Consider the following 25,645-nt stretch of genomic DNA (forward strand, 5'->3'; position numbering starts at 1 on the left):
ATCTATATATATATATATGTATATAAAAGGAAGGAGGACTTTTTCTCAATAGAGGCTTCAGAAACACAAAACCAGAACAAGATCAGTAGAACCTCAAGCCTCCAGAAGGACAACCAGCTGACACCTAACACATTCACTCTGTCTTTAGAAGAGGCCTTTAGACAAAATCTGTAAGGCTGTTGACTATAATGGGCTTAGAGAAGGAAACTTGGGTCCAGGCTTCTAGCAGCAGGGAAAAGTACTGTCACATTGATCTGGTTTGTCATCTAACATCTAAAACTGGTAAACTTTTACACCTGTAAGTTCTATTGAAATACAAAAGGTTTCCAGTTGAAACTTCACCTTAAATGATTCAGAGCTTGTCTCAGTTATGAAAGCCTTATTGGCGCTTTTTCTTCAAGGGTGGAGTACAGCTGCCAGCTCTTGCAAAATTCCCTTTCAATCAACACTTTATCAACTTGCACACACCATTTATTTTTGTATGCTGACATGTAGTTAGTTATGTGCCTGAATACAGTTTTACATGTTCTCGTGCTGTGCAATATTTGGATCTTGGCTTTCAAGTGACTGTGTTTGTCAGCAGTTCCAGACTTGTTCCAGTGAAGTGTTGCAAAGGCACCAAACTAACAAGCATAAGAATTGTTAAACCCAAAGTTTGCTTCCAAGTGTGTTTTCAATCACTGCACAGCAGTATCAGTGGCATCACAATTGCAGGTGAACTCCTGCTGGTTAGGAAACTGCTGGTTACCCTGAGAGGGAGTTCAGGGCTCATCCTTGCTGAGTAACCAAGTGCTGACAGCCTTTAGAAAACTGTTCCTCTGAAAAGCAAGATGGAAAGCTGAACTGCTATGGATTCAGACCCAGGGCCTTCTCAGATTGCTGCTGCAGATGTCCCCACCCAGTGCTGCTCAGGGAGCCCCGAGGGGCACACACAGCCTAGCATCACCAGACACACAAATTCTGCCTCCCTTCAGAAGTGCCACCTACCCATGAGTCAGCAGCTGATCACTGTCACATGGCAAAAGCTTCCACACCTGCCCCAACAAAGTCCATGCTGGCCAGCTCGTATTTACATTGCATAAATTAAAGTTTTATAGGCTATGAGGAGGTGTGGCCTGAGGGAAAAACACAGAAAAAGAGATTTCCAGGCATGCTGAATAGCAAAATGAAACAGTTAGGGTTTTTTTCCAGGTCTCTGCCTTTGAAATTCCACACCAAAATAAAGATTTCAAATTTGAAGCAGTGCAAAAAGTAAAAAACAAACAAACAGAAACAAAGTGAGCTTTCACCTCTCGAGCTGAGATGTGCAGTAAATTTAAAGTACATTTGGGGACTGTGTGAAGCTGTTTCTGATCTCTGCACTTCCTGGCTGAAATTGCAAGAGTCACAGGCATCAAAGCCTTGCCTGTGCAGTTTCAAGAGTGTTTACTTGAAATTGCTGGAGAAGAGAAGCAAAGACACCAGGGGGCCTCCATTACTGACTCAGCACCTTTCTCAGAGATTTCATACAGTTATTTCCTCCATCTGTTCACAAAGGTAAAGCTAAAGCCTGCATACATACCCTGAATCCTCAGGGGCAAGGCCCCATGGAAGCACAACATGCTGCTTTAGGCTGCCAAAGCATCTGGATGCAAAAGCAGTCTGTATTTCCCACAGCCATCCACCTGAACAAAAAATCACAAAGCAGTTGGCTCTGGGGACCCAGGGCTGGAGAAGACATTCCAGGGTTCCAAGTCCACTCCTCTGCTGCTGCTGAAATAAACTCTTTATAATTTTTCTTTCTGCCCTTCACCCTTCTAGAGCTATTTCACAACCTTTGGCTTCAACTGAAATTATTTATGACTGCCTTATGCATGTTTCTTCTTGTGAGTGTAGTTTTATTTTAAGAAGCTCCTTCCTTCCCATGGTTTTTGCAGCCAGCCCCATTCTCTCTCCAACTTCATTTTGCTAGGGATTTATCTGAGCTTTTGGTCTCTGCTCAGAAAATAGTCTGTTCTTTAATCATCCCTGGCCCTGCTCCAATTTGAAATTATCTTTCTCAAATGGGGGTGAGTGGTTCTGCATAAACTATTACAGATAAGATGGCAGGAAGTCTTTGTAAACAGCATTAATGCTGCTTTAATTTTTCAGGGAAGAAACTCCTCTGATTCATCCTGGGACACCAACATTGTCATTTCCCACTTGCATAGGTTTAAGTGGGAAACAGCACAAAAAGTACCACCCTCAGCACCCTCATTCTCCAGAGCCACTTCTCCTGGCCAGTGGTGTGACCCTCTGTGTCACCATCATCCCTGCCAACCATGTTCCCAAAATATCCATGTGCTTTATCCCAGGCTCTTAAAAAAGTCATTGCTGGTCCACTCTCTGTCCCTGCTGAGGAGCTTCACTAACAACCTCTCCTCATCCTGAGCACCCCCTTTAAAGGGGAACTACTCCTGCCTCTCCCTTTGATACCAGCCCCTTTCTCCAGATGGATAAGAGCCTTCTGCAGAACATGCCTGGGTCCTGCAATTATCCCTTCATGTTCTTCCCAGCCCTCCACTCACAGCTGCTGTCTGAGACTATCAGGCTGTCTGGATTATTACTGTCATCTAACACAGTTCTTAGCCACACATCATCATCATCATGCATTCAGAAGCATTTCTTCAAAAGTCCATCACCAAAACCCTCCAATTCAGTTAAAAGCACATCTCTGCCCCACTGACACCTTGGCATTTCCCTTGCAGCTGGGACAAATGTCACATCCATGACATCTGAGGCCAGGCTGGACAAGGCTTGGAGCAGCCTGGTCTGGTAGGAGATGTCCCTGCCCACAGCAGGGGGGATGGAAACAGGTGATTTTTAAGGTGCCTTCCCACCCAAGCCATTGTATGACTTTATGACTGTTAGACACACCAGCAGCAGCACTGAGTGCCACTCCCTGCTTTCCTGCAGAGACCCTCCCAGCTGAGCATGCCACAGCATTAACACATGGCCTGCAAGGACATTTTTAGCCATTTCCCAGTTACATATAATTAATGTTTTAAAAATACAGATTGTTGCAAGCCCTTGTATTTAAATCAGTTTCCCCTTTCCAGTATAAAATGCAGCTCCACAACTCAGTAAGTGAAAAATACTATTAATTATCATAATATCAGATGCTTGAATACTCTAATTAAGTCAGACTAGATCTGGCTAATACTCAGATGAACTCCTTGCAAGGAAAAGACAAAGCAAATCTACAGAAATGCATGTAAAGTACTCCAAAGGCTCATTTTTTGAGCAATATGCAAATCCAAAAGGCAGTGACAACCAATTTTCATCTTCTGTGGCACGTTTCCAGAAGCTGTAGGTGTACTCCTGGCCAAAACCCAGCTCTAGTTATACTGTGTCCACCTACTTCTAAATTTCATCTGCAAGTTATTTTTCATGTTCTCTTTATAAAATGTACTGACTAAGGTTATTGGCACAGAGCAACTGATGTCTTCTGTCCAAGACCAGGTGTATTTGAAGTGTATGACTCAATTCAAGTTGTTTTTATTATTTCTTATCATATTATTTGGTCAAAAGATAAAATATTATCAACCAGAATTGACTGGATCATGGAGAAGCTTCACTGTAAATAGATAAACTTGGATATCATATTTAAGTTTTTACCAAGATTCAGTTTCTTAAATCAGTGTAAATTGATAGTAAAACCTTCAGGCCCTGCCACCTAGCAGAGGTACTCCCTATCTCCCTTCTCTGTTCTAAAATGGTTTTATTTGGGCAGCAGTATCTGATCCATACCAAGATGAGCAATGGCAGTGACAAAACAGCCATCCTGGCCTGAAGTGCCTGTTATCTCCTGTTTTTCAGTGCTACAATGGAAATGCCTTATTCTAGATACCCCAAACCCATGCTGAAGCAATGCTGAAGACAGTTAATCTGTGAATGCTCCCTATTAATAAAAATCAATGCTTTCAAGTCTTAGCCTTCACAGACCATCTGATCTTTCCCCCCCTCAAGTGACTGCAGGAACACCCTGCTTACTCCACACTGCAGCCTACATATCCCTTTACTATCAGGTTTATAGTAATCTCAGCCAAGCCAGAGCCATATGAAATTACACAGAAAAAAATGAGAATAAGAAAAAGATTTCCTAAAGTGATGCAAAACAATCCCTGAAATACCATGAGGCACTGGGAAGGAAGTGTTTTCCCAACTATTCTGTGCAAACTATATCAAAAGCAGCTCAGTCAGTGATTGTGCTGAAAAAAAAAGTCAGCCCAAGATGTGGCAGAGATGAAGAAAGCCTGAGTCAGATGATGCCTCTTGCCTCCTCTCTCAGTATTGCAATGCCTTTTCTTCCTAAACATGAGCTGCACATGAATAGTGCTGGTGCTTCTTTGGTTTGAAGGGATTTTGTTCATTTGAAGGGTTGTTCTTAAATATCAAATTGCTATGGATCCAGAATTAAAGTTTAAATTAATCATATAAATACTTACAGACCAAACAATTATCATTCTTCTAGACACAGAGTGATCTATATTCCAGTAGGTAAATGGAAGGAAAGTGATATAAAAAATCTCTTCACCCAAAGCAGCTGAAAACTTGAACAAGTAGTAGTAGAAGTAGTTCTTCACAATATACTTCTGTGTGCAACCCTGGGAATGAGAGAATGTTATTGTTTTAGTGAAGTAGAAAAATATAACAAACACTTAAAATATTATAACTGCTACAGTTCCCAGTCCTTAAACCAAACAGTTTGTTATAGGAAGTGTCAAGAAATGAAGTTCAACTTTCGTACTAGAATGAAAGCTGTAGTGATAGCCCAGCTACATTTCCTGCAGAGCAGAAATCCATTCAGACTAAGGTATCAGTCATGTGGACAAAGACTTCCAAGGGATGGGATCAGCCTTCCCTCCAGGGTAATCAGGTGTATTTCATAAAAGCTATTGACATGCTAAGTGTGAAATTTCTACATCAGTAGACAAAGCCACCACTGCTTTCACTGGAAATGCATTTTGAGGTGAAAAACTTAAACTGTAATTACCAACTTCATTTAAAATTTGCCTCATTATAGTCCCTGAAATTTGCTGCCAGATGCTGCTGACAGCAGCCCTCAACAATGATTTTTTCCAGGTGCCTCCAGCCCTGTGCTCCTGTGCAGGATCTCCCAGGATCACCCCACACTGAGGTGCCACAGCTGGAAGATTCAGCTCCTCAAGGGCCTGGGCTCAGCAATTACAGCTGCACGGGCAGGGCCAGGGCAACACAAGGCTCTGAGTGGGCAGAGAAAAGCTGCACCCATCACACCAGATTTTCACTCCAACATTTTAAGTAACAACCACAAGGTTGTCTTTTTAAGCATTACCAGTAGATACATTGTAATCAGTGACACTTTTGCACTTCATTTATTCATTATATTTAGCATGAAATTTTATTCTGTGTCTGGATTTGGTAGCTAGATTATTTCATTAGATGTACCCCACCTAACATGTTTCTCTCTTCCAAAAGGTGACAGCCAGCCCTCCAGAGCTGGGAAGCCACCCAACAGCACACATTGCTTAGGCCATCACTTTGGCCACTGTTGAATGTGTAGAAAGGGTTTGCTGCTGCTGCCATTTGTGACTAGGATACCACAAAGAAGCTTCACACTGTTAGCAGGAGCAACAGGCAAGTGAATCACATTTTCTAGGTACACCTGTCACTTCAGGAAATAAGGAGATAGACAGACAGATAGACAAATACACAGGACTTTTGATGCAGGGGAGGAGCTAAGGAGCCAATCTAGACTCACTACATCCTCCCCAAAAAATTAAAAATGTGTGTGTTGGCATGTAAATACAAGATGAAAGAACTTCCTAAAGATGGGAACTGAGAAGGGACCATGAAGGTCTCAGCACAGACACACTAAGTTGAGATACAGCTTTGACATAAGCTTGTAAAACTCTCAGAATAGGGAAACTCATATGCTTGGAGCTGGCTGTGTAACTAGTTTGCTAAAGAGAAACTCTCACCCTACATGCTAGTGAGAAAACATAAAAATTGTCTAAGGAGTCTAGACATGCACTTGTGACTCACTGCAAAAGCCATTAGAAGCTCCAGTCTCTTCATCTGCTTTTAATGCAGAGATGAGGCAAACTGCACGGAGATGACAAAAGCAAGATGGGAAGAACTTGCATCCATTCAACTATCCTAAAAAAACCCCACAACTTGAATTGATTCTTGCACCAATGAACAGAAAAGATGAGTCAACATTTTTGGAAATGCCAGGATCAGAGGAGTGTTCCCCCATCTCTCAGTCACAGAGGCCACAGATGAGTTACTGGCATCCCCTTAGGATAACAGCTCTGTGCCTGGCTGTGTGACAGAGCAATCAGTCTGAGTGTCTCAAGTCTCATCTGCCACTTAGAAAACACCCCCAGTGCAATTAGCAGCTCCAATGCTTCTGTCTGAGATCCTGAAACTGTATTTGGTGACACTTAATATGGCCCCACAGAAAGCCCTCTGCTGGCACCACTAACTCCTCACTTAAGCATTAATCTCCAAGGTATTGGGAATTATGTGTGCTTTAGCTCAGAGAGGATCAGAGACATCCCTAAGGTAAAGCTTTTATACTTGCAGCCTCATGGGATGAGGGATAAAACCTTCTAATTCCAGTAACTGTTTTGTAGGGGAAAGTGTGGTTTATCAGGTTCTAAAAGAAATGTGGAGCTAAAAAAATATTTCCAGGTCCAAGTCATTCCACATAATTCCATTCTGATTCTTAAAACCTTTTTTTTTCTTCCATTCCTTTTCTATCAGAAATCACACACGTTTGGTTGGATTTTTAGCACCTTTTTTTTTTTTTAACTCTACACCGGCAGTTGTGACAGCCAGTGTGTGGCAGGGGACAAACAGAGCCTGTCTGTGACACAATGCCAGCAGCCACATGTCAGGCACTCAGAGTGCCACAGAATTGCTCCATTTGGTGCTTGGTAGTGCATGGTAATAAAGTGATGTTTGCACTTGTTGTGATCCCAAAGCACTGTAGGTACAGCAAGCCTCCTCCATGCACCTTCAGACTGCAGTTAGCTCACATTTACTATCTACACCCACTGTTTCTGCAGAAAGCAGTGCAGTGCTTTGTGAAGTGCCTTTCCTTTTTATTCTCATTCTAACCCCAGTGCAGAAAAATCCATTATTTGTGTTAACATCTTCTAACATTCCCAGAAATTCATTCAGTCTCTAATTTTAAGTAACTCCTGTCTTTACACTTGGTTATTCTTAATGTACTGCAGTGATCTGAGGCCTTCCACAATGCCTGAAGCTCTTCCACCAAATCCTTCTTCCACCCATCTCCATTGCTGCTCAGGCTGGATCAGAGAGGTTTCAATGGGCAGCAATTAAGGCCATAGATAAAGTCAATGTTCAGAGCATTTCCAAAGGAAGATGCAATAAGCCTGAACATTCACAGACACAGAAACCGGTAATCTCACAAAAATGACCCTTCTCATCAACTGGAGAATGTCTGTTTTGAAAAACCTCAAGTGCTCAGACTACAAGAAACTCTCATGGTTGTATGAGTCTCATAAATAAACTACCCAGCTATTGGCACAGAAATGGCTCTTGCAGGTCATCCCATGTTTGCAGTCTCTGCACAGGGGTGGGTCCCCCACACCAGGAACTGCCACAGCACCCACCCAACCTCCCTGGAGCAGGGGAGCATCCCCAAAACATTCCCGCAGGGCAAACCAATACCCCGGTGGCTCTGGGGATACAGTAACACACAGTGACACAGCATAGGAGGTATCCATCAATCCATCTGTTTAGAAATTATGTATATCTGTAGTGTTTAGCCTTAAAAGCTGAAGCAAAGGAACAGCAGCTAAGCCACGAACATAACAGATTAAAATTGTAATTTTTTTGGGGGAAAAAAAAGTCTCTGTGCAAAGATAGTATTCCTTGCAATTCCTGTGGGAGATTTCTTGTCAGAGAGCAAAACAGGCCCCAGCTTTTCCTGCCCTGTCTCTAGAGACAAGCTGTGCAGCATCAGACTTCTAAGGCTCAGAGTGTGACCCAGAGATCCCATTAACCAACACTCTGTTCTCAGCTCTCAATTACTGTGGATCTTTCAGAAGATGTACATGTTTAATTGAAGTTCTTGAAGTCCCTTACTCCCCTTCCAACAGAATTGCCTTGCAAAAAATTAGGAGTTTTCCTCCCAAAGTCCCTAATTGACACATTACATACTTTTCACTTTAAGTTTTTTCATGCAGTAAAAAAATGGGTTCTAAATTTAGAGAAGCCACCAAAAATCAGACACAAAAGAAAAAATAAAAAAAATCCAGTCTAGATGTTGCTGTACACAAAGTCTGTAAATCAGACACATCAGCCCCACAGGGCTGTACTGTTTAGAATAAAACCAGTGGGAAAAGGCCTTCTGTACTGGAATATTCTGCATAAGCAGTCAGTTCAACATCACTTTATGTTTATTAACTGTAGCAAGGTAAAAAGGAATCTATCAAGTCACAACAACAACAAAAAATTAGATATTGGTAACTAGATTTTGGAAAATAAGAAAAAGCAAAACCCATGATTATCAAGAGCTTCAGTTCTTCCATCCAACTGTACAGCTGCACATCAAACACATTGAGTTTCTTGAAGATCCAACAAGCAGCCAGGGGCAGCACCTCTGCATTCCCCTTCCCTGGGAGCACCAACCCTGCAACCCATCGCTCCATGAGGAAGGAAGGGGTGGCCAGGGACAGGGGCTGTGCCCCAGTGGGAGATCCTGCTGTGGCCATGAGCCCCTCTCTGGGTGCACAGCACCCAAGGCAGGGTGGGGGGAGCCAGCAAAGGGGCAGCACAGAGTCATGGGAGGAACTACAGGGATGTCAGGAGGCAGCACAGGCAGGACAGCAGCACACAGAGCCCACAAAGCACACACAAGGAGCCCCAAGGCATCAAAAATACACCTAACCAAACTCAGACATATGTGCAGCTTCCCACCCTGTTTAAATGCTTTAAAACAAGGAATTAATTTTTTAGTCTTTGCAGAACATGAAGCAGCCAATTTTGAATAGCTGTCCAGGTTTACAGGGTATTGTTGGAGGGACTCCTAGAGCCAACCAAAACCTCAGATATGTGGAGATGGAGACAAACAGAAATCACAAGAAAATCCTCCTTAAATGTCATAAAATCTTGTCCAGCTCTGCTGCTGGCAGCAAGTCCTTGTTGAGCAGCACACAGAGGACACATCCAGGTTCCAGCTGTTGTGCAAGCAAAGACAGCATCAGGCACTCCTGGACTAATGAGCAGGGATGTGGCCTGGAACCACCAGCTGATGCAGGAGCAAGACAATCATGGCATGAGACATAACAATGCTCAGCCTTCAAGGTAGAGACTCACAGCACTTTCAGTGGTCTCAGGTAAAGAACCAATGGGCAGCCTAAAAATCAGGCAGAATCCTGGTAGTATTTCAGCAATTTCTTAACTCATTCCAAAAGGTATTAGATAAAATCCTCAGCAAGGTACAATAGCAGAGCAGTGCTGCACAGCCAGCAGCACCAGGGATGGCTGGAAGCAGCCAGGCTGAAAGGGGCTGGGGTTTGCCAGGCCAAAGGCTGAGACCACCCAGATAGACACTGGGAAAGGTACATGCAGGTCTCCCACCAGCACTGCCCCCCTGGGCACAACGCCAATGCAGTCACCACACCTTACATCAGTATGTGTTCATCCAAATCTCCCTTCAGCCTGTAAAGGATAGTCAGCTGAGACAGATGCACACATCTGCACATCTGAAGCTGGGATGGGTCCAGAACACAGTTAAGACACTTCAGTTAATGTGTGAGGATCTCATTTTTTAATCTTCATGTTGTTTTTCTTCCACTCTGATCAGTAGTTGGAAGATGACTGAATTCCAGGTTTTATTTTTCTATCTTGCTCTAGAAGTAACATGATGAGCCTCCTTCCTTGTGCTGAAGGAACACACATGGAAGTAACAGAATCTGCCAAGTCATTTAAATATAAAGTGGAATAACATAAGAGTAGTGTTGACAGAGCATTTCTTTAGGCAATTAATAGGAAGAATCAAGGAAGGAAAAATTGATTGTCTTCCTTAAAGAAAGCTGTCTTAAAGAAACCAAAGTCTCTTTCAGATAGAAAGGGGAGTGGCTGCTAAGGAGGCTGAGATTGCTTGTGGAGGACCATGCCTGCAGTCACTGGGAAGGACAGCCTCACATTTCCTGACAGACAACATAAACCAAGGCTGGTCCAGCTTGTCGCCAAGGATTGATGGCTTACACTCCCACCACTCTGGTGGAAGTTTGTCTAACCTGTCCTTACTGAACCAGAGCTGGAAACTCCACTGCTTGTTCCAGGCCATCTCCAAGAGCTTTGCTCCCCTGCCACCTAGCCTGAAACTCTTGCTGAAATTGAAACCTATGGCTATTTTCTTATCTACTGCAGACAAGGAACAAATTGCTTCCTTCCTGTGAAGGCTGGCACAGGAGAAGGTTGTTACAAGCATTCAAAAATGACATAACTCTTTCACTCCCTAAACACCTGGTAATTCTTACAGGGCACACTGAGCATTTTGCAGACACAGCACCTAACATGCCTGTCCTGAATTTCAGAACCCAAAGATCAGATGTGACACTTCAGCAATGCTGAAGAAACAGTCCTGTACAATGTCATTCAATTGTGGGCAGTTTTCAGAGGTTTGTCACCATTGAACCATGTCAAATCTGTGATTTCAAATAACTTTTTTTCCTCCAAATGTCTACCACATCTATTATTCCATTCTACAGTTGAGTCTACACCTGCTCCTTCAATGAGTATCTGCACCTGTTGAATAGAAGTCAATTTTCAACCATACCTTCAACTTGACAAGACTATTTGACTTCTGTTCTCATCCTCCAGCCTATCTGCACCTTCTTCTAAGTTCATCTCACAGGCATCATGCCTCTCACACCTACATTTCCAGCTGGTGATTTCCACATGGCCATGAAACCTGTTCTGAAGAGATTCTCATCACTTTCCATCAAAAGGTGTCCATTGAGGCATTCCAACTCCGAGGCCATTTAACTTCCTATATTCCTTTCTTAGCAGAGGCCTGGAGAGTTGACATCCATGGTTCAGAGAATCATAGAATCAGAGAATCATAGTTTGGGCTGGAAGGGGACCTTTAAAGATCATCTAGTCAAACCTCAAACCTACCAGCTCATATACTTGGGAGCTTTTGCTTGTTGCTGTTAAAAAGGCAAGGCTGCCTGACCTTCCTCCACACAGTGGTGTCATGGGGTCAGAATTATGTTTCACCCCTTTTCCTGCAGTATCATTTTGGGGAATTCCAATAGGTTTACCTTCCACCATGATCTTCAGACTTTTGAGCACACACCTGAAGGCCTTTCCAGCATGGAGGGTAACAGCTCTGCATTTATTTCCTGGCCTGCTCTTTGTGGAAAGCTGTTCCTCCCATGGTCATTCCAGTTGCTAGAGTAACTCCCCAGAAACCCAGCTCTGACACTTGTTAGAAATCACTGATGTGTATCTGCAGCACTTTTCTGCCAAGAAAGCTGCACAACAGCAGCACAAATAGGGCTGCACTTCTCCTGATGAGCTCACCTCCTTCATGCCCTGAGCCCTGCTTTGCCAGGCTGAGGTTGGGCAGGCTGGGCACTTTCAGCTGCCCTGACAGATGTGGTGGGTGCACTTCAGCATCCTCCCACATTCCAGGAAGAGCTGGCCAATTTGTGCAATGTGGAAACAACAGGGCAAGAGAGGCAGGCAGGGGAAGGGCAGAAGGAAAAGGCTTCCTTCTTCCCTGTTTTACAGTGGAAGAACAGGTTTATTTAATTGCATTTTAATTTACGAGAATTAGACTGCAATTTTGTGGGGTGCAACACAGAGCCTGCACCTGGAAATGCCTGAGGAAGATGTTATAAGGATTAGGTAGCATCAGTGTCTGTGGACAGAGGGAGGAAAAGGCAAGTTAAGAAACAAAAGAAGAAAATTTTAGGCAGTTCAGAAAGGTGGGGATTCCAGCTTCAAAACAGCTATCAGATTCCTCTGAAACTTACTGTACTTCATATTTCCAAAGGTACAGTGTTACTAAAACTGGTTTTGGGTAGAAAGATGTGCCACAACACAGCAGTTTTCCAGCAGCACAGCATTAGATGGTCACCCTGCCCACACACCCACCCATCTCCCTCAAGCACCACCTCCTTTTAGTTCTGACTTTCTGCCAAAACCAAATGAGTCAGAGTGTTACTAGGGCCTGCATGGCTGCTGGATACCCAAGGTGCTCTGCAGAGATACTCTGGAGGAGGAATGGGAAGCCACTTTTGCCCCAGCACACCAGGTCTGAGAAGATCCTCAAGAAAAGCCTCACTTAACCTAACCTAATCCAACCCAAGACAAGCTTGCAGGAATGGCCAATGACCATGGAGAGCCAGGACTTCACTGTTACATTTCTTTGCAGAGCAAAGAGCTTGTTCTCACGTTCAGATTTTACTTTAGAAATTAGCTTTGTGCTGGAAGTTTGACACCATAGATTAATCACTTTTTTTTCTACACAGCAGCATCATGAATCCAGTCAGCTAAGATTAATTCCATGGCAGAGGTGTGTTCTGAGAGGCACAGAGCAGCAAGGCTTCTGGAACAAACAGAGTAACACCATGCCATTTTCAGCCAGCTAAACTATTTGTTTTAATCTCTACCATGCCATGTATACAAGTGCCTCATCCCTGAGCTCCCAACAGGCACAGAGCCCTGTAAGGAGGAAGGGATGAGTTCAAATTGGAGCTGTGGCTGTGGAGAGGCACATGAGAGGACAGCTCAGCAGCCAGCCCACCCCTGGGAGGAGAGCTGCAGATAAGATGTTCTTCATTCACTTGCTGCTCATTATTAGCTGCATTTAGTGCAGGCCATGCTGATGTCAGCTCTCTTTCTGATGGAGAAACACACAAGGAGACCAACCTGATGTTGCCAAGTGCTGCTTCAAGGCCTGGCTCTCCTACCCCACTGAATGAACCACGCTGTGGCTGCAGCCCCCTTGGCACTCCCCCAGCCACCAGAGCTTGGCACCAGCTGGTGGCACTTTTTGGCCGGTGCTTGCAAGCTTTAACACTTCAGTCAGTCCCAGTTCAAAATTCACCCTGGCACTTCACACCTGCAGGTGACATGGGTGTCAGCTGCCCTTCCATAAGGATTCCCTTCTCCTCCCTAGACCTTTCTTTCAGTCTTTTGCTTGCTCTGCCCTTTGTTTCATGCCACAGATCCTGGTGGGTGGGCTGTACATTTGTCAGGGAACAGGTTCCTCATTGCTAATGCCTTTGGGCCCTTTCCATTTCAAACATCCAGGCTTTGCTCCTGTGGCACAACTGAGGCATCTGACACTGACTTCTCCTGTAAAACAAAGTACCCCAACACTCTCCCTTGGCAACGGCAATGGGGAACACTAAAGGCACTGCACCTCATAAAGTGGTTGATTTAAGTAAGCAGCCACAATTCCATGCAGTGGAGCAAGCTGCAAAGGGGATATAAATGACCTGACCAGGGCTGACAGTGACCACTTCCTGTGTGCCAGAACCCACAGGCTCAGGCAACCCTGTGAACAGTGGTTTGCAACTGCCAGCTGTCTTCAAAAGGAAGGATTAAACATTTTTTTTTTATCTAGTAATAAATATTCCAAAATTTAGTAACAAATAAATAAATAAGCAATTTAGATCCATATTAAAGCCTTCACACTCCTCTGCATCTAGACCAATAGCAGTTTACCTTGGGAAAGTAAGTTACAGGTGCTCACCAAACCAGACTGATATGAAACCCTTTAAAGCAGGAAAGTGAACAGACCTTTTAAATTAAAAAATCATGGTTTAGACAACACTACCTGTAGCCTCTAAACCTCAGATTTACTTGCTATAGCAGTCATTAGTCACCTTCCACTGCCCAGATGACCCATACACATTCCCTGCAGAGCACAAAAATGAGATAAATTGAAAGAACTGGCTGTCGAAAGGGATTTTCCAGAACACATTTTCTCTGGCTTCTTGTTTGTTAAATCTACTCCTGCTCTCCAGAGACCCAATTGAGAAAAACAGCAGCAGATTAACTTTTATTATTCTGGTTGATATCTGAAGTAATGGCCCAAGACAATCAGCAGAATTATAAAGCAGTGAGTGGCTCACCTCCAAGCACTGGAATTAATCCTAGGATCCTGACAGCTCCTCATTATGAGGTCCAGTGGCCTCCAAAAGGATGACTCAGGCTGTGAGCCAGGAAGCACTGAGTCATGAAGCACATCATCATCATCATCAGTGTAAGGACCTGGGCTGCCAGCACAGCCCCTCATGTGCCCCTGTGCCAGCACCCACTCTCTCAGCAGCAGGCACCACACAGGACATCTATTGCAATCAGCAAAGCTTCACCAACTCCTGTTAGCTCCAGGTGACTGCAGCAGGATCCTGAAGATGAGATGGTAACAAACAGCACACAGCTGTCTCTGCAGCCTGTTCTCCAGAGGGGATGCAAGGCTGTTCCCTGAGGAGAGGCAAACCCAGTGCTAACAGATTCTCCCGGGGTTGCCACATGCTACCTGAATCTTGGATGTGATTTTGCTGTCATCTTCCAAAGATCCCTCACTCAGGGCTGGCCAAACCCCTCCATGAAACCATCTCATTCATTTAGATGAACACCATCCCTCTCTGGCTGCTAGATCCTCAAACCAGGACCTGGACACCTGCAGGATGGTCGAGCTCCCACGGCAGGAAGGGAAGATCTGACCATGGAGTGCCAGAGCACAGAGAGATGCTGGGGAACGTGAGCCTTGTGCTCAGCCCATTGAAACCAGAAACTGCAGCTCATGTTTCCCCAGCTGCAGCTCCAAACTGAGGAGCTTGCAAAAGTTCAGCTGCATTCTCTAGGGGCACTTGAGCCTGTTGTCCCAGCAGTGCTCGTGGGTTTTTTCACAAGGGTTTGCCTCTCCTGCTGAACCTACCTCAGCTACCACCAACTTTCTGCTGCATGGAAAGGGAAACAAAATGAAACCAAGTAAGCCTGCAAAACCATTTAAAAAGAAAAAGCAATACTCTGAGGTTGATGCAAAAATCTATTGCCAGGGACCACCACAGAAGAGAGACCTTGAGCCAGGCTCTAGAGCAAACCTGCTTCAAATTACCAACCATCCCATCACAGCAAAAACGGTGTTTTCATCTATACCTTGCAAGTAATTGACCACATTTCTGGGGACATCTGAGATGGATGTGCAGTTTGTACCCACCTACTCTGTTTGTGTTACCATCACCTGGCTGTTATCCTGGTTTTTATCCTCCTCACCTACAGCATGAGCAGGAACCATACAATCACTAAACAGCATCAGGCAGTATGTAAGCATTGTGCCAGCTCAGTGCAGTTCTGACAGTTAAGGAATAACTACAGTGTAAACATGAACTGTACTCTCTCCAAGGCAGGAAGACAGATCTTGAGCTGATAAAGCATCTGGGAGAGGAAGAGTAGAGAAAGACAAACAAATCTCTACAAAGAACTTTGAATAGAAGGCTGTTTTTTACTTTCATACCCTTTCATTCAGGCTATCAATTTCAGGAGCAAAAGTCCACCAGGAGATTAGAGATAAGCAAAGCGCTTTTTAAATATATATGGCCTTTGTTTGGCCACTCACAGAACACCAGCTTCAGGCAGTACATTTGTGTTTTTAAGAGCACAGCTTGAGGATTTCCTAAAAAGTGTCAGGAAAAGATACCTTTTAGCTGTTCCAGAAATAAATTTCTTGTGAAACAAACTAATAATAGAAAGCAGTACAGGAAAGAAACTAGTATTAACTGTAGACAGGATAATTACAAGAAGTTGCTCTCTTGTCTTCTGTAGTAATAAACCCAGACAGGTTCTCCACTAAAAGCCCATAGATTCAATATCTAGTCCAAGTCAGAACATAAACCCAGTTAGTGTGTTGGACTAGCACCATTTTGTATCATCCACAGACAACCAGAGTTTGCATTTGGGCTATTAAAAAGTGATTCTAAATGATCTGGTAACCAAGGAACATCAAGAGCATGGGCTAGGGGACTGATTCAATATTTAAGAATTGCACACAGCCACAGCTGTCACATCTAAGCACTTCATTCCCTGTCTAATCTCATGGCAACTCCTGTGGGGCAGGCAGGACTGATTTACAAAGATTCAGAAACACAGCCACTCATGCTGCTGCTGGCCATTGTAACCAGGCCTTGTGGCTTTTAAAACTTTTTTTAAACACACGCTTCATCTCCAGGTTATACATAAATGAAGATAATGATGAATTGCAAGCAGCACTCCTGGCAAAAGTGTTTGCAGTAATTAAAAGCCTCCTCCTTCCACAGGAAGAGCTGTTCTGTCTTTTTACCCCTTTGAGACCTCCTCTCTCCTCCCCATGCAGTAAGGCATCTTCCCTACCAGGTGTGTCCATCCCCTCCCAAACTACCACTAGCCCTTGGCTGCCTCTCCCCAGAGTTTCTCCAGCTGGGTCACCGTGGCACACGATCCAGCCCAGGTCAGATGGAGGGGCCTGAGAGCTGGCACTGAAGAAAGGGGGGATGTCCTGGAGGCTTGAAGCTGTGGCACTCCCATCATCCAGTAAACCATTCACATCTTCTTCACTGCATGCAAAATGCTCTGATTTTACAGGTATAACCTAGTGGTTGTCCCAGAACTTACGTAGGAGAACCTGAGAATCTTTAAGATAGTTGTGACAGTAAAGACAAAGCAGTGTGAGAGTTACCACCCTATAGAAATCAACTGTCCTGATGACAAGGACTTCAAAACTCCCAAGGTTCAGGAAGGGATGGATGAGCACAGAGCCACACAAGGCTCCAGGAGGAAGATGCAGGGGCAGCACTTTAGCACCTTTCTGAAAACACCTGCAAGCTAGGAGCAAGAAAATGACACTATCCATAGAGAATTCATGGCCAAGGAATTTGCTATGTAAATGAGATTCCTAAACCTGTTTACTTGCAGATACATCAGGGTAACCCCAGGTCATCTAGCAACAAAGCCGGGGATCTGAGCCTTAGCCTAAGGGAGATCCAAATTCACTTTTCACATTTCTAATCAGGTTGCAGAAGATGCTCCTTATAAAAATTGACTTTTCATTTCCAGCTTAGATAAAAAGGAACAGAGAGAGCATATCTTTATAAGTCTATCACTTCAATGAAACACTGTTCAATCTATTACTCCCATCTCCATTTTGGGGTGTTTGAACCCAACTTTCATGCTTCAGAAGTGGGTGTCATAATTCTGTGGAAACAAATCCTTCTGCTTCTATCTCCAAGTTTCATGGAGTCTCAAGCAGAACACATTCACCCTTCACATAAAGGTAATTGTGCCTTGCTTCATGAAACCCAAAACAATTGCTCAAGGTGAACAGCTGCATTCATGGAGCATTAACTTGGACAGGATTTTAGTATCAACACTGCTACATGAACTATGCCACTGTTCAAGAGAAAGTGGAGACAATAAATATTTTAGTGATTTATCTGCACGGTTTACCCAAAATAGAGCTTACTGTAGTTCAGAAGTGAACAGACTGAATTACATCTAATTGAGAAAAAGTCAAGCAGCAGCTAAGGAAGAATTTTAGATGCTTGAAATGGGAATCTGAGCAGTGGAGGTGGAACAGGGAAGAGTAAAATAGTATAGAAGGGAAGGAGTGGTAGAGTTGTGACATTCATGGCTGGTCCATGTTTATGTTGCAGGTAGAATTTGAAAGCCCATTATCACACCTGCTTTCCAAAAGGCACCACAAAACGATCTGCTAATGAATTCTAGTCATTACAGTAAGACAAAATGCAGGTCGTCCGACCTGTACACACAGCTTGCATCATACCTTTCCCTGTTCCCTTCTGATACACTGGGGAATTACAGACTGTGCCGGGAAACACCGCGACCTGCCTGGCCAGCGGGAAACTGCGTGTCTCCATCGCACCGCGGCTGCACCAGCGGGGCTGAGCCGCTCGGAGCCCGGAGCAGGGCAGCATCGGGCCCGGCTGCGGGCACAGGAGGCAGCGGGCAGGGCCGGGCACAGCGCAGCCCCGCGGCAGGTGCGCCCCGCTCGGAGACAGAGCCGCAAACAGCAGAGCTGCTCCTTCCCGGCCGCATCTCGGGGCGACACCGCGGTGCCCCCCAGACCCTTCTGCAGGCAACTCCCGCTAGCACCGAGCGCCCCATCCCGGGGGCGTCAGCGATGGGGGAGCGCCGAGAGCCCACAGACGCCTCCCCGGGATGCAGCCGGGCTGCGGCAGCGCGCAGCACTTCCCGCTCGCAGCCCCAATCTTTTTCCCTCCCATCCCGCAGGCGGCGGGATGCGGGGGGACCCTCCCGGGGCATCCCTGCGCTCACAGTGCCGGGGACGGCTCTGCTGAGTCACGGCCGGGTACCCGCCGCACTCACCTGCGGGCCGCGGCCGCTCCGCGCCCCGCCCGGGGCAGCGCCGGCCGGGCAGCGCAGCGCGCCCGCTCCATTGCAGGCGCCGCCGTCCCGGGGCCCCTCCGCGGGGTCGCCGCTGCCGCCGCCCTCCTCGCCGGCGGGGAAGAGCCCGCAGGAGCGCTGGAAGCGCGCCACGGGCTGGGAGCTGCGCAGGGTGCCCAGCAGGCGGGCCATGCTGCCGCCAGCTCCGCGCAGCGCGGCCCCAGCGCGCCCCGCCGGCCGCGGGGCCGCGGGCAGGTGCGCCCGCCCCGCCCCGCCACGCCCCGCCCGCACAGGTGCGCCCGCCCCGCCCCTCCCGCACAGGTGCGCTGCCCCGCCCCGGAGCGCCCCTTGCCGGCCGGGCCCTGTGCTTCCCCTCCCCGGCTCCCATCCCCGCGGTCACCCCCCGGCGAGGACAGGACATTCAGCGCGTTCCTTTTCTTTGGAGTTTTTCCTGCCATGATGGTTTTCCTGCTGTCCTCTTAACGTGAAGATAGAATGCCCTAAATCGCACCAAGATCTTTGTGAAAAACACTTAGGTGTGGATGCCATGCTACATGGGCTCATCTTTTGTCAGTTCATCTCATGGTATAAAATACACCCTGAGCTGTCCCCCGTTTCCTTTTGTCCAGTTTTGGAATCAGCTTTTATTTCTTTTCCCAAATATTTGCACACCTACATTGTATACATCACATGTACACATACACCTATAAGGATACATCTCTAAATATTTTATCCCTTAAATACAGCTGTGAAGTTTCCTACAGAAAAAGAGGAGTTATCCCTTGGAAGATGCCCCTGAAGTTTTGGGGATGCAAACCTTGCCACAGGTGATCCCAGCTGATTCCTATGTTTGAAGCATTTAGCACCTTAGTTCCAGCGATGACTTTTTCTTTTCTTTTTAGAACAGCCCCATTTCTATTCTCAGAAATATATTTTATACAAGGATTGCACAATCATGATTTGCTCAACATACACTTGTTTAAAGTTTGTTGCTTTTTTTTTCATTCTCAAACACCCCAAATTATGCAAGATTGCATCAAGGCATTTTTTTTCAGAGCACTTGGAAACCAAAGCCACGTTCCTTTGCTTTTTTAGCAAGTCAGTGTGTCCCTGTGCCACAGTTTGGGCTGCCTGTAGGAGATGCTCACCCAGGCCCCATGAGTACCACTGCTCTCGAGATGGCAGAGCCATCTCATCACCCAGCCTGGGCTGGGGCCAAGCCAGCCCATTCTATGGGCCACATGGCCTCTGTGAGGAATCCCAGGGACAGCTCTTCATCACCCCATCCACAATCCAGGGCAGACTCCATAGATCTCATCTAATTCTTTGTGTGATTAATTTTCTTTTATCTTCTCCAAACTTTATCTTCTATCAGTAGAGGTTTGCCCAACCATCACGTGTTGGGCGCTCACCTCACTGCTGGTGTGTGCTCACACTCAGCCCTGGCCATGATGACAGGGCTCCCCTGTCAGCAGAACCAGCTCGGAGGCACTGAGGAGGGAGGCAGCCTGTGCAGGTTCTGTGTTTGCACTCTTTTACATGGGGGAATTGTTTATTGTTTGCCTCTGGGTTCATTTTTTACTAGCTGTACAATTTACTGGGTGCATTCATAAATACCTGAGAAGTATTTGTCTTCTTTTTCCTCTCCCTTGGATATGTGAAAAATGCACAAAAATTTGTAACATGTTAATTTGGAGAGTAAAATTACAGGCCTGCCTGATGCCAGTGGGATAGGATCTTATCCAGGGACGCAGTGGAAAGCAGGAAAGCAGGAATGAAAGTGCATGGCTGGAGCCAGCACTCGGTGGGTGTTTTAAAACATCTCTTTGTCAACCACAAGTCAATATTTATCTGATCTGCCTACATAGTTATGTCATTATAATACTACCCAGGTATTAAAATAGAGCTCAGCATTCACAGCCAGCTTCTCCCTAATTCCTGTTCAGGTGCACACATAGGTTAGTGGGAATGTGTCTCAGTGAGGACCTGGTCAGCATCCAGCTGATGACAATTCAGGTTTTATTAATCAGACTCACTCTAAACTTAATAGAGAGAAAAAATAAGGGGGAAATTTCTACTTGTTGTTAATTTTAATATGCCAGTGGAATCAATGTCACTGCAAAAGACTAGATGAGTAGGATTTTCAGAGTGTATAAAAGAAGTAATTTATAAACTGTCCAGTAGCAAAAAAAAAGCTTTTAGAGCTTTATCTAATGAAACTGCCTCATCCAGAGCCAAAATATCTCACTAATAGCTGGTTAGTATTTAACTACATTTTCACAAGGGAAGAAAATCACCCCTGGGCTGAAGAAAAGCATGAAAGATGAGAATACAAAAGATAACTTTTGAGAAAGCTGAGAGTAGTGCCTTGTGCTGAAGGCATTTCCTTAACAACAACGGGTGTCATTGTCATGATGGTGGATAATTTTGCCTTCAGCATCAACAAAGTTAAGAGTGAAGTACAAATTCCAAGGCTGGGGGTGGGTGATGATGCTAGGAGAGCACAGCTCAGTTTTCAGTTGTCAGCCTGAGTTTGCAATCCTGACAGCCAGACAAGCCTTGTTTTCCCTCAGGCTGAGAGAATGGGTCTGGAGGAGCAAAATACAAGCACAACTTTTACTGTCACTCTACAGACAGCAGCCACATTTCACTGTGGAAGATCAGATCAGAGTTATTTCTGCTGAGATCCCTCTGAAGAGGCCGTGGCTTATGAGTTACAAACACAACTATCAGAAATGTGGTTTTCCAAACAAAAAACCACTGAAGTGACAGGAGCAAATTGAAGCCCCTGCTGAAACTGCTGCAGCAGGTAGAGAGCCACTGCCTGATGAGATGTGTCTGGTACCAGGGAGAGGCCTTGGCAGTGTCTCTGGTACCTGGAGGGCTGCTGAGGATTTGGCAGGGCAGAGCTACAAACATCAGCACACTGTGGCTTGGCACCACTGACCTTGGCAGTGAGATGTGGGCTGTGCCAGAGGGAGGGGTGGCACTCAGAAATCCTACACACAGAGATCCTTTGGCCATGATGTGAAGACAGAAATCCCACCAACTCACCAAGTACCACAGCATTGTATTTAAACGGGTTTGAACAATTTTTCTCCTCAGCTTCATCCCACGTGTTTTCATTTTCTCAGTCATTTTCTCAACATACTCAGAGCCTGACTCTTAATTTCATCTTCCTTCACCATTTTCTGGCAATTTGCATTTTTTGCTCTTTCTGCTGAGAAAGAAACCATTAAAATGTGTATGCTTTAATACTACCAGTTACAAGTACTCTTTTTATAAGACTTTTGCTTTTTCATTATATTTAGTTGACAAGCTACTGAACACATTATTTTGGATCTGAGACTTCCAGTACTGAATGTCAGACCCAACCACCCACTAACCTTGCAGGCAAGAAAATGGAGCTTTCTCAGATTAGCTGGAAGAACTTGAAGATTTTGAAATATGGTGAAGAGATGAAAAAAAATCTGTAGAAAGTGCCCTTGGAAACCAACACATGAGAGACTGTGGTTTCCACAGCACTTGAGTTTTTGCTTTTGATTTAATGCCTATCAAAGGTCAAATAAAATCCAGTTTGAAGAAATTTTTTGGAGAAAAAAAAATGCAGGAAAGGTCAATAAAGAAAGAATCTCAACAGGAGTCTGCACAGCTGTAATGGGTCTCAAGTCTGCACATTTTGTAGGCCTTTTCTGACTAAGAGAAAATGTTTTCTGTGTCAATATCTTCATTAGTTTAGCTGAGTGATACAGAAAGATTGGAACCTGTGATCCCTCTGCAGCCTTCCATGCACTGAACACACAGCAATTGTCATTGCACAGATGGTTGGAAAATGTAAAGCTGCAGCACAAAATGTGTGTTAAATTCATCAGTCCTTTGGGCTCCAAACTGCTCACCAAGTCCTACAGCTTTAGACATGGAGGAAAATGGAACTGTAGACCCATTTGTTAATAATTCTCACATAATTTTATTAAAATAGCCTTATTTTTTATATATGTGATTGTATTTTCAATTTTAGAGAACTTAAGTACAAAAGCAAAGCAAAGTTTAGAACTTGGGAAGATGAAAGCAGCTCCAAAAACTGCAAGAAAGGGAATGTGCTGAAGCTGTGGCTGCTGTCTTGGGCAGAAATAATTAACTTTTCTGTTTGCAGTGTAAGTAACCAGATAATTCCATGTAATTGCTTATGATTTGCATTGCTTGAAATGGTACTGCTAATTTCCAGTGAAGATGAGCATGTTATTTAAATAATTATTCTGCACCATATCACTTGGACACTTCAATTGCACGTGTGTCTACTGTGAAATTCCTGGAGGTGTTCACAATGTTTCTGGTTATTTGTAGGCTACATTTGCTATTGCAGTGTTCTAGGAGACAGCAGCAGAAGGATGAATAATGTTGTATTGAAATGTTGAACTTAACCCCTAAGAATTTTTAAAAACTTAACTATCATAAGAATTGACCTGTCTGATTATCTTATTTAAAATACCATGTACCAGCTCTCTGGAAAAAAAATCTGATTTTATCAACAACAGTCTAGGCTTAAAATGGTAAAAACTTCTCTTTCTCTGGGCTGAGTGCTGCCCCAATGTAGCTGAAGCTGTGGAAAGGGTTTTTAGTGGGATTTTTTTGCAGCAGGTGCCATGCTGCTGTCTGGTGATCCCTGCTTACAGCACTGAGTGCCTGCACTGAAGGGATGGCACAAAGGCAAGGAATTCAGCAGGTGCTGCAAATCATTGCTGTAAAAGGGCCTGGGAGGGTCTTTGCTAAGGGTGACCAGCTCCAGACCCTTACAACCAGCTCCCCTGGAAATGGTCAGGCTGGCAGTACAGCTTTGCTGAAGAGACAAGAGCAGTGCAGGAGGGGCACAGCTGGGCAAACATCCTTTGCCTTTGCTTGCTTTGTTCTGAGACATCTCCTGGCATGGGCTCTTCAATGAGTCCTCCTTCAGCAAGTGTAGGAATGGAGACAAGATTACAGTTCTCAAGTAATTATTATCAAATACAGAAGAATACTCTACTTTTTACAACTGCCTTTTCCTTCAAGAAAGCCACTATTCTGGACAAGCCAGTTTTGGTCTGAGCCCAGATGGACATCAGGAAGCCTGAGCACAGTGTGCAGCCTTGGAGCAGTCAGCTAACAATGGGCAGCTCACAGCCAGCACGTACAAAACTGAACAACATCCAGGGAAAGGAGCTGCTGAGTTCCATCCTGCACCTCTTCTGGGGCACAGGTGATACTCCCCAGTGCTGGGGAGCAGTGCTTTATCTTGCCATGTCAGAGAGCACTTCCAAACACCCTCTGCACACAGCATGTTCTCCACGGTTCCTCCTCCTGTTCAGAGCAGAGGATGGATCTGAGGGCCAGGTACCTCTCTGCCCTGCCCCTTGATAACTTCTCTTTGTGGCACCTTACTTCCTGCCCTCACCCCTAAAGCTGCAGCTTTGTGTCTTCCAAGTGTTTATCCCTGCATTATGGCAGCATGAGTCACTGCTGTCAAACACTTGTTTGGAATGCAAGAGATGTAGGGCTCTTTTCTTTTGTCTAAAATCTATTTGCAGTATGGAGCTGGGCTCTGCCAGGGCAGGTCAGCCTGGCCAGCAGGGTTGTTTGGTCCCTGCAGAGTCTCAGCCAACAAAAAGCATCCTGTGAAGGGCAACAGAGGCTTTTGCTGGGAGCTGCTGACCTCTTAAATTATGGTTTTTTCAGGCAATTTATGAGTTTCAGCAAAAAGTCTGTTCAGGAACGAACAATCCAGAGAAAAAAGAGTGGGAGTGGAAAATGAGCAAATAAATGGATTGAGATTTGTGCAGCCAGTTCATAGGTTTATCTTTAGTTCGTACATTTATTTTGTTTGCATGCATGAACTTTGCATAACTAATGCCTTTTAAACCACTGAGAAATATATGCTCTGTCAATTCATTCAACTATGAACAGCTTTGAAATTTTCTGCTTTTCATTCTATGCCGCCCACATTACAGATGTCATCCTAAAAAACATAAATAGCTCTTGGGTTTTTCTGCTTTATTTCTACTATTTACATGACAAGCCTTAATGTCATTGATCCTATTTTAAAGACAGCAAAAGATCCCACATCCATCTGTCAGTGCAGTGACATTGATTGACTGGCAGTAAACCAAGGATACATATGCACATTTTTTAAGGTATAGTAGATAGAAACAACCATTAGGAGGTCTGACAGCATTTACCTTGATTCATTAAAAATAATACAAAATATTCACTTCAAACAGTGGAAGCTGTGAAATTAACTGTACAGGGCAAAACCTTTCATAACCTGTGAATTAGCCCTGATTCTAGAAGCTACTGCTCAGCTGCTGATGAAGCAGGAGCCCTGCTATTCTTACATGTGGAATGGAAATGAAGCTGACTGTTTCTTTCAGGTGTGACCAGTGTGTTTCCAGAGCCTGAGCCTGTCTTGCCCTTCCTTTCTGAAGCAGTTTGCAAAACCTTAAAAAATGTGACCATCTTTGGACCAGTGGAAGGAAAAAAGGAAAAGGGGCCCATGTGGAAGACAGAAATACAGGGCTGAGCTCCATTTAGAGACCTCCTTGTGGAGACATCACTGAATTGGGGGCAGGCAGATAGAGCAGGGCCCTGCCTGGGCTGCTCCCTCCTCCCTCTGCAGAATAGAATCATAAATTATCCTTCACCTCTAATAACTTATAGTAGGAGAGATTTTCTACTATACCTCATTACAGACCAAACATTTTGCTTGAAATGTATTTAAATATCACCAAATGGCTGGCTGGGGGGAGAAGGGAGTTTGAGCTTTTGTTTTTTGCAGGAGAGAAATCTGACCATAATTGGTTATCTCCCTTTAATGCAAACTCTGTCAACTGCATGGAGGGTTATTTTAATTTTTTTTAAGTATCTTAGTAAAATATTTCCTCTGCATCAAGGTTTTGAATGTCAGATGTCATCTGAGAGGTGTTCAGCCACACCTAGAGAGCTACTGCACCCTCTGCCTGCCAGGGGGGATGTCAGGGCAGCATTTACTGTGGCTCCTGCACACACACTGGGCAAGCCAACACGACTTGAGAAATCCAGTGGCTGTTTTAGAGAAGACATCCATGCCCACCCCATTATCTCTCTAGTTATTTGTGCTCTTTTGGGAATAGGCAGTTTTGAAAAGCTATGGCAGCACACAGAACTTTTAACTATGACTGCTGACCATCCACCACAGATCATCCATCTGGCTGGCAGCTTTCCTGGCAATGGC

General features: G+C 44.9%; 1 protein-coding gene across 2 annotated transcripts in view; it reads right to left on the reverse strand.

Moving 5' to 3' along the window:
* Nucleotides 1-25,126, reverse strand: part of SGPP2 (sphingosine-1-phosphate phosphatase 2) — a 41,329-nt gene extending 16,203 nt beyond the window's left edge. The window contains exons 1-2 of one of the 2 annotated variants that reach the window (XM_030227214.2): nucleotides 18,388-18,597; nucleotides 4,467-4,625 (exon numbers count right to left, since the gene is read on the reverse strand). In XM_030227214.2, coding sequence (XP_030083074.1) covers nucleotides 4,467-4,625; nucleotides 18,388-18,597 — 369 coding nt within the window. Of the gene's footprint in view, nucleotides 1-4,466; nucleotides 4,626-18,387; nucleotides 18,598-25,122 lie in introns of those variants that run through there. The other variant, XM_050978115.1, reaches the window with a different exon arrangement.
* Nucleotides 25,127-25,645: the final 519 nt, after the last annotated feature.

Source organism: Serinus canaria, chromosome 9, assembly GCF_022539315.1.
Source record: "Serinus canaria isolate serCan28SL12 chromosome 9, serCan2020, whole genome shotgun sequence".
Lineage (NCBI taxonomy): Eukaryota > Metazoa > Chordata > Aves > Passeriformes > Fringillidae > Serinus > Serinus canaria.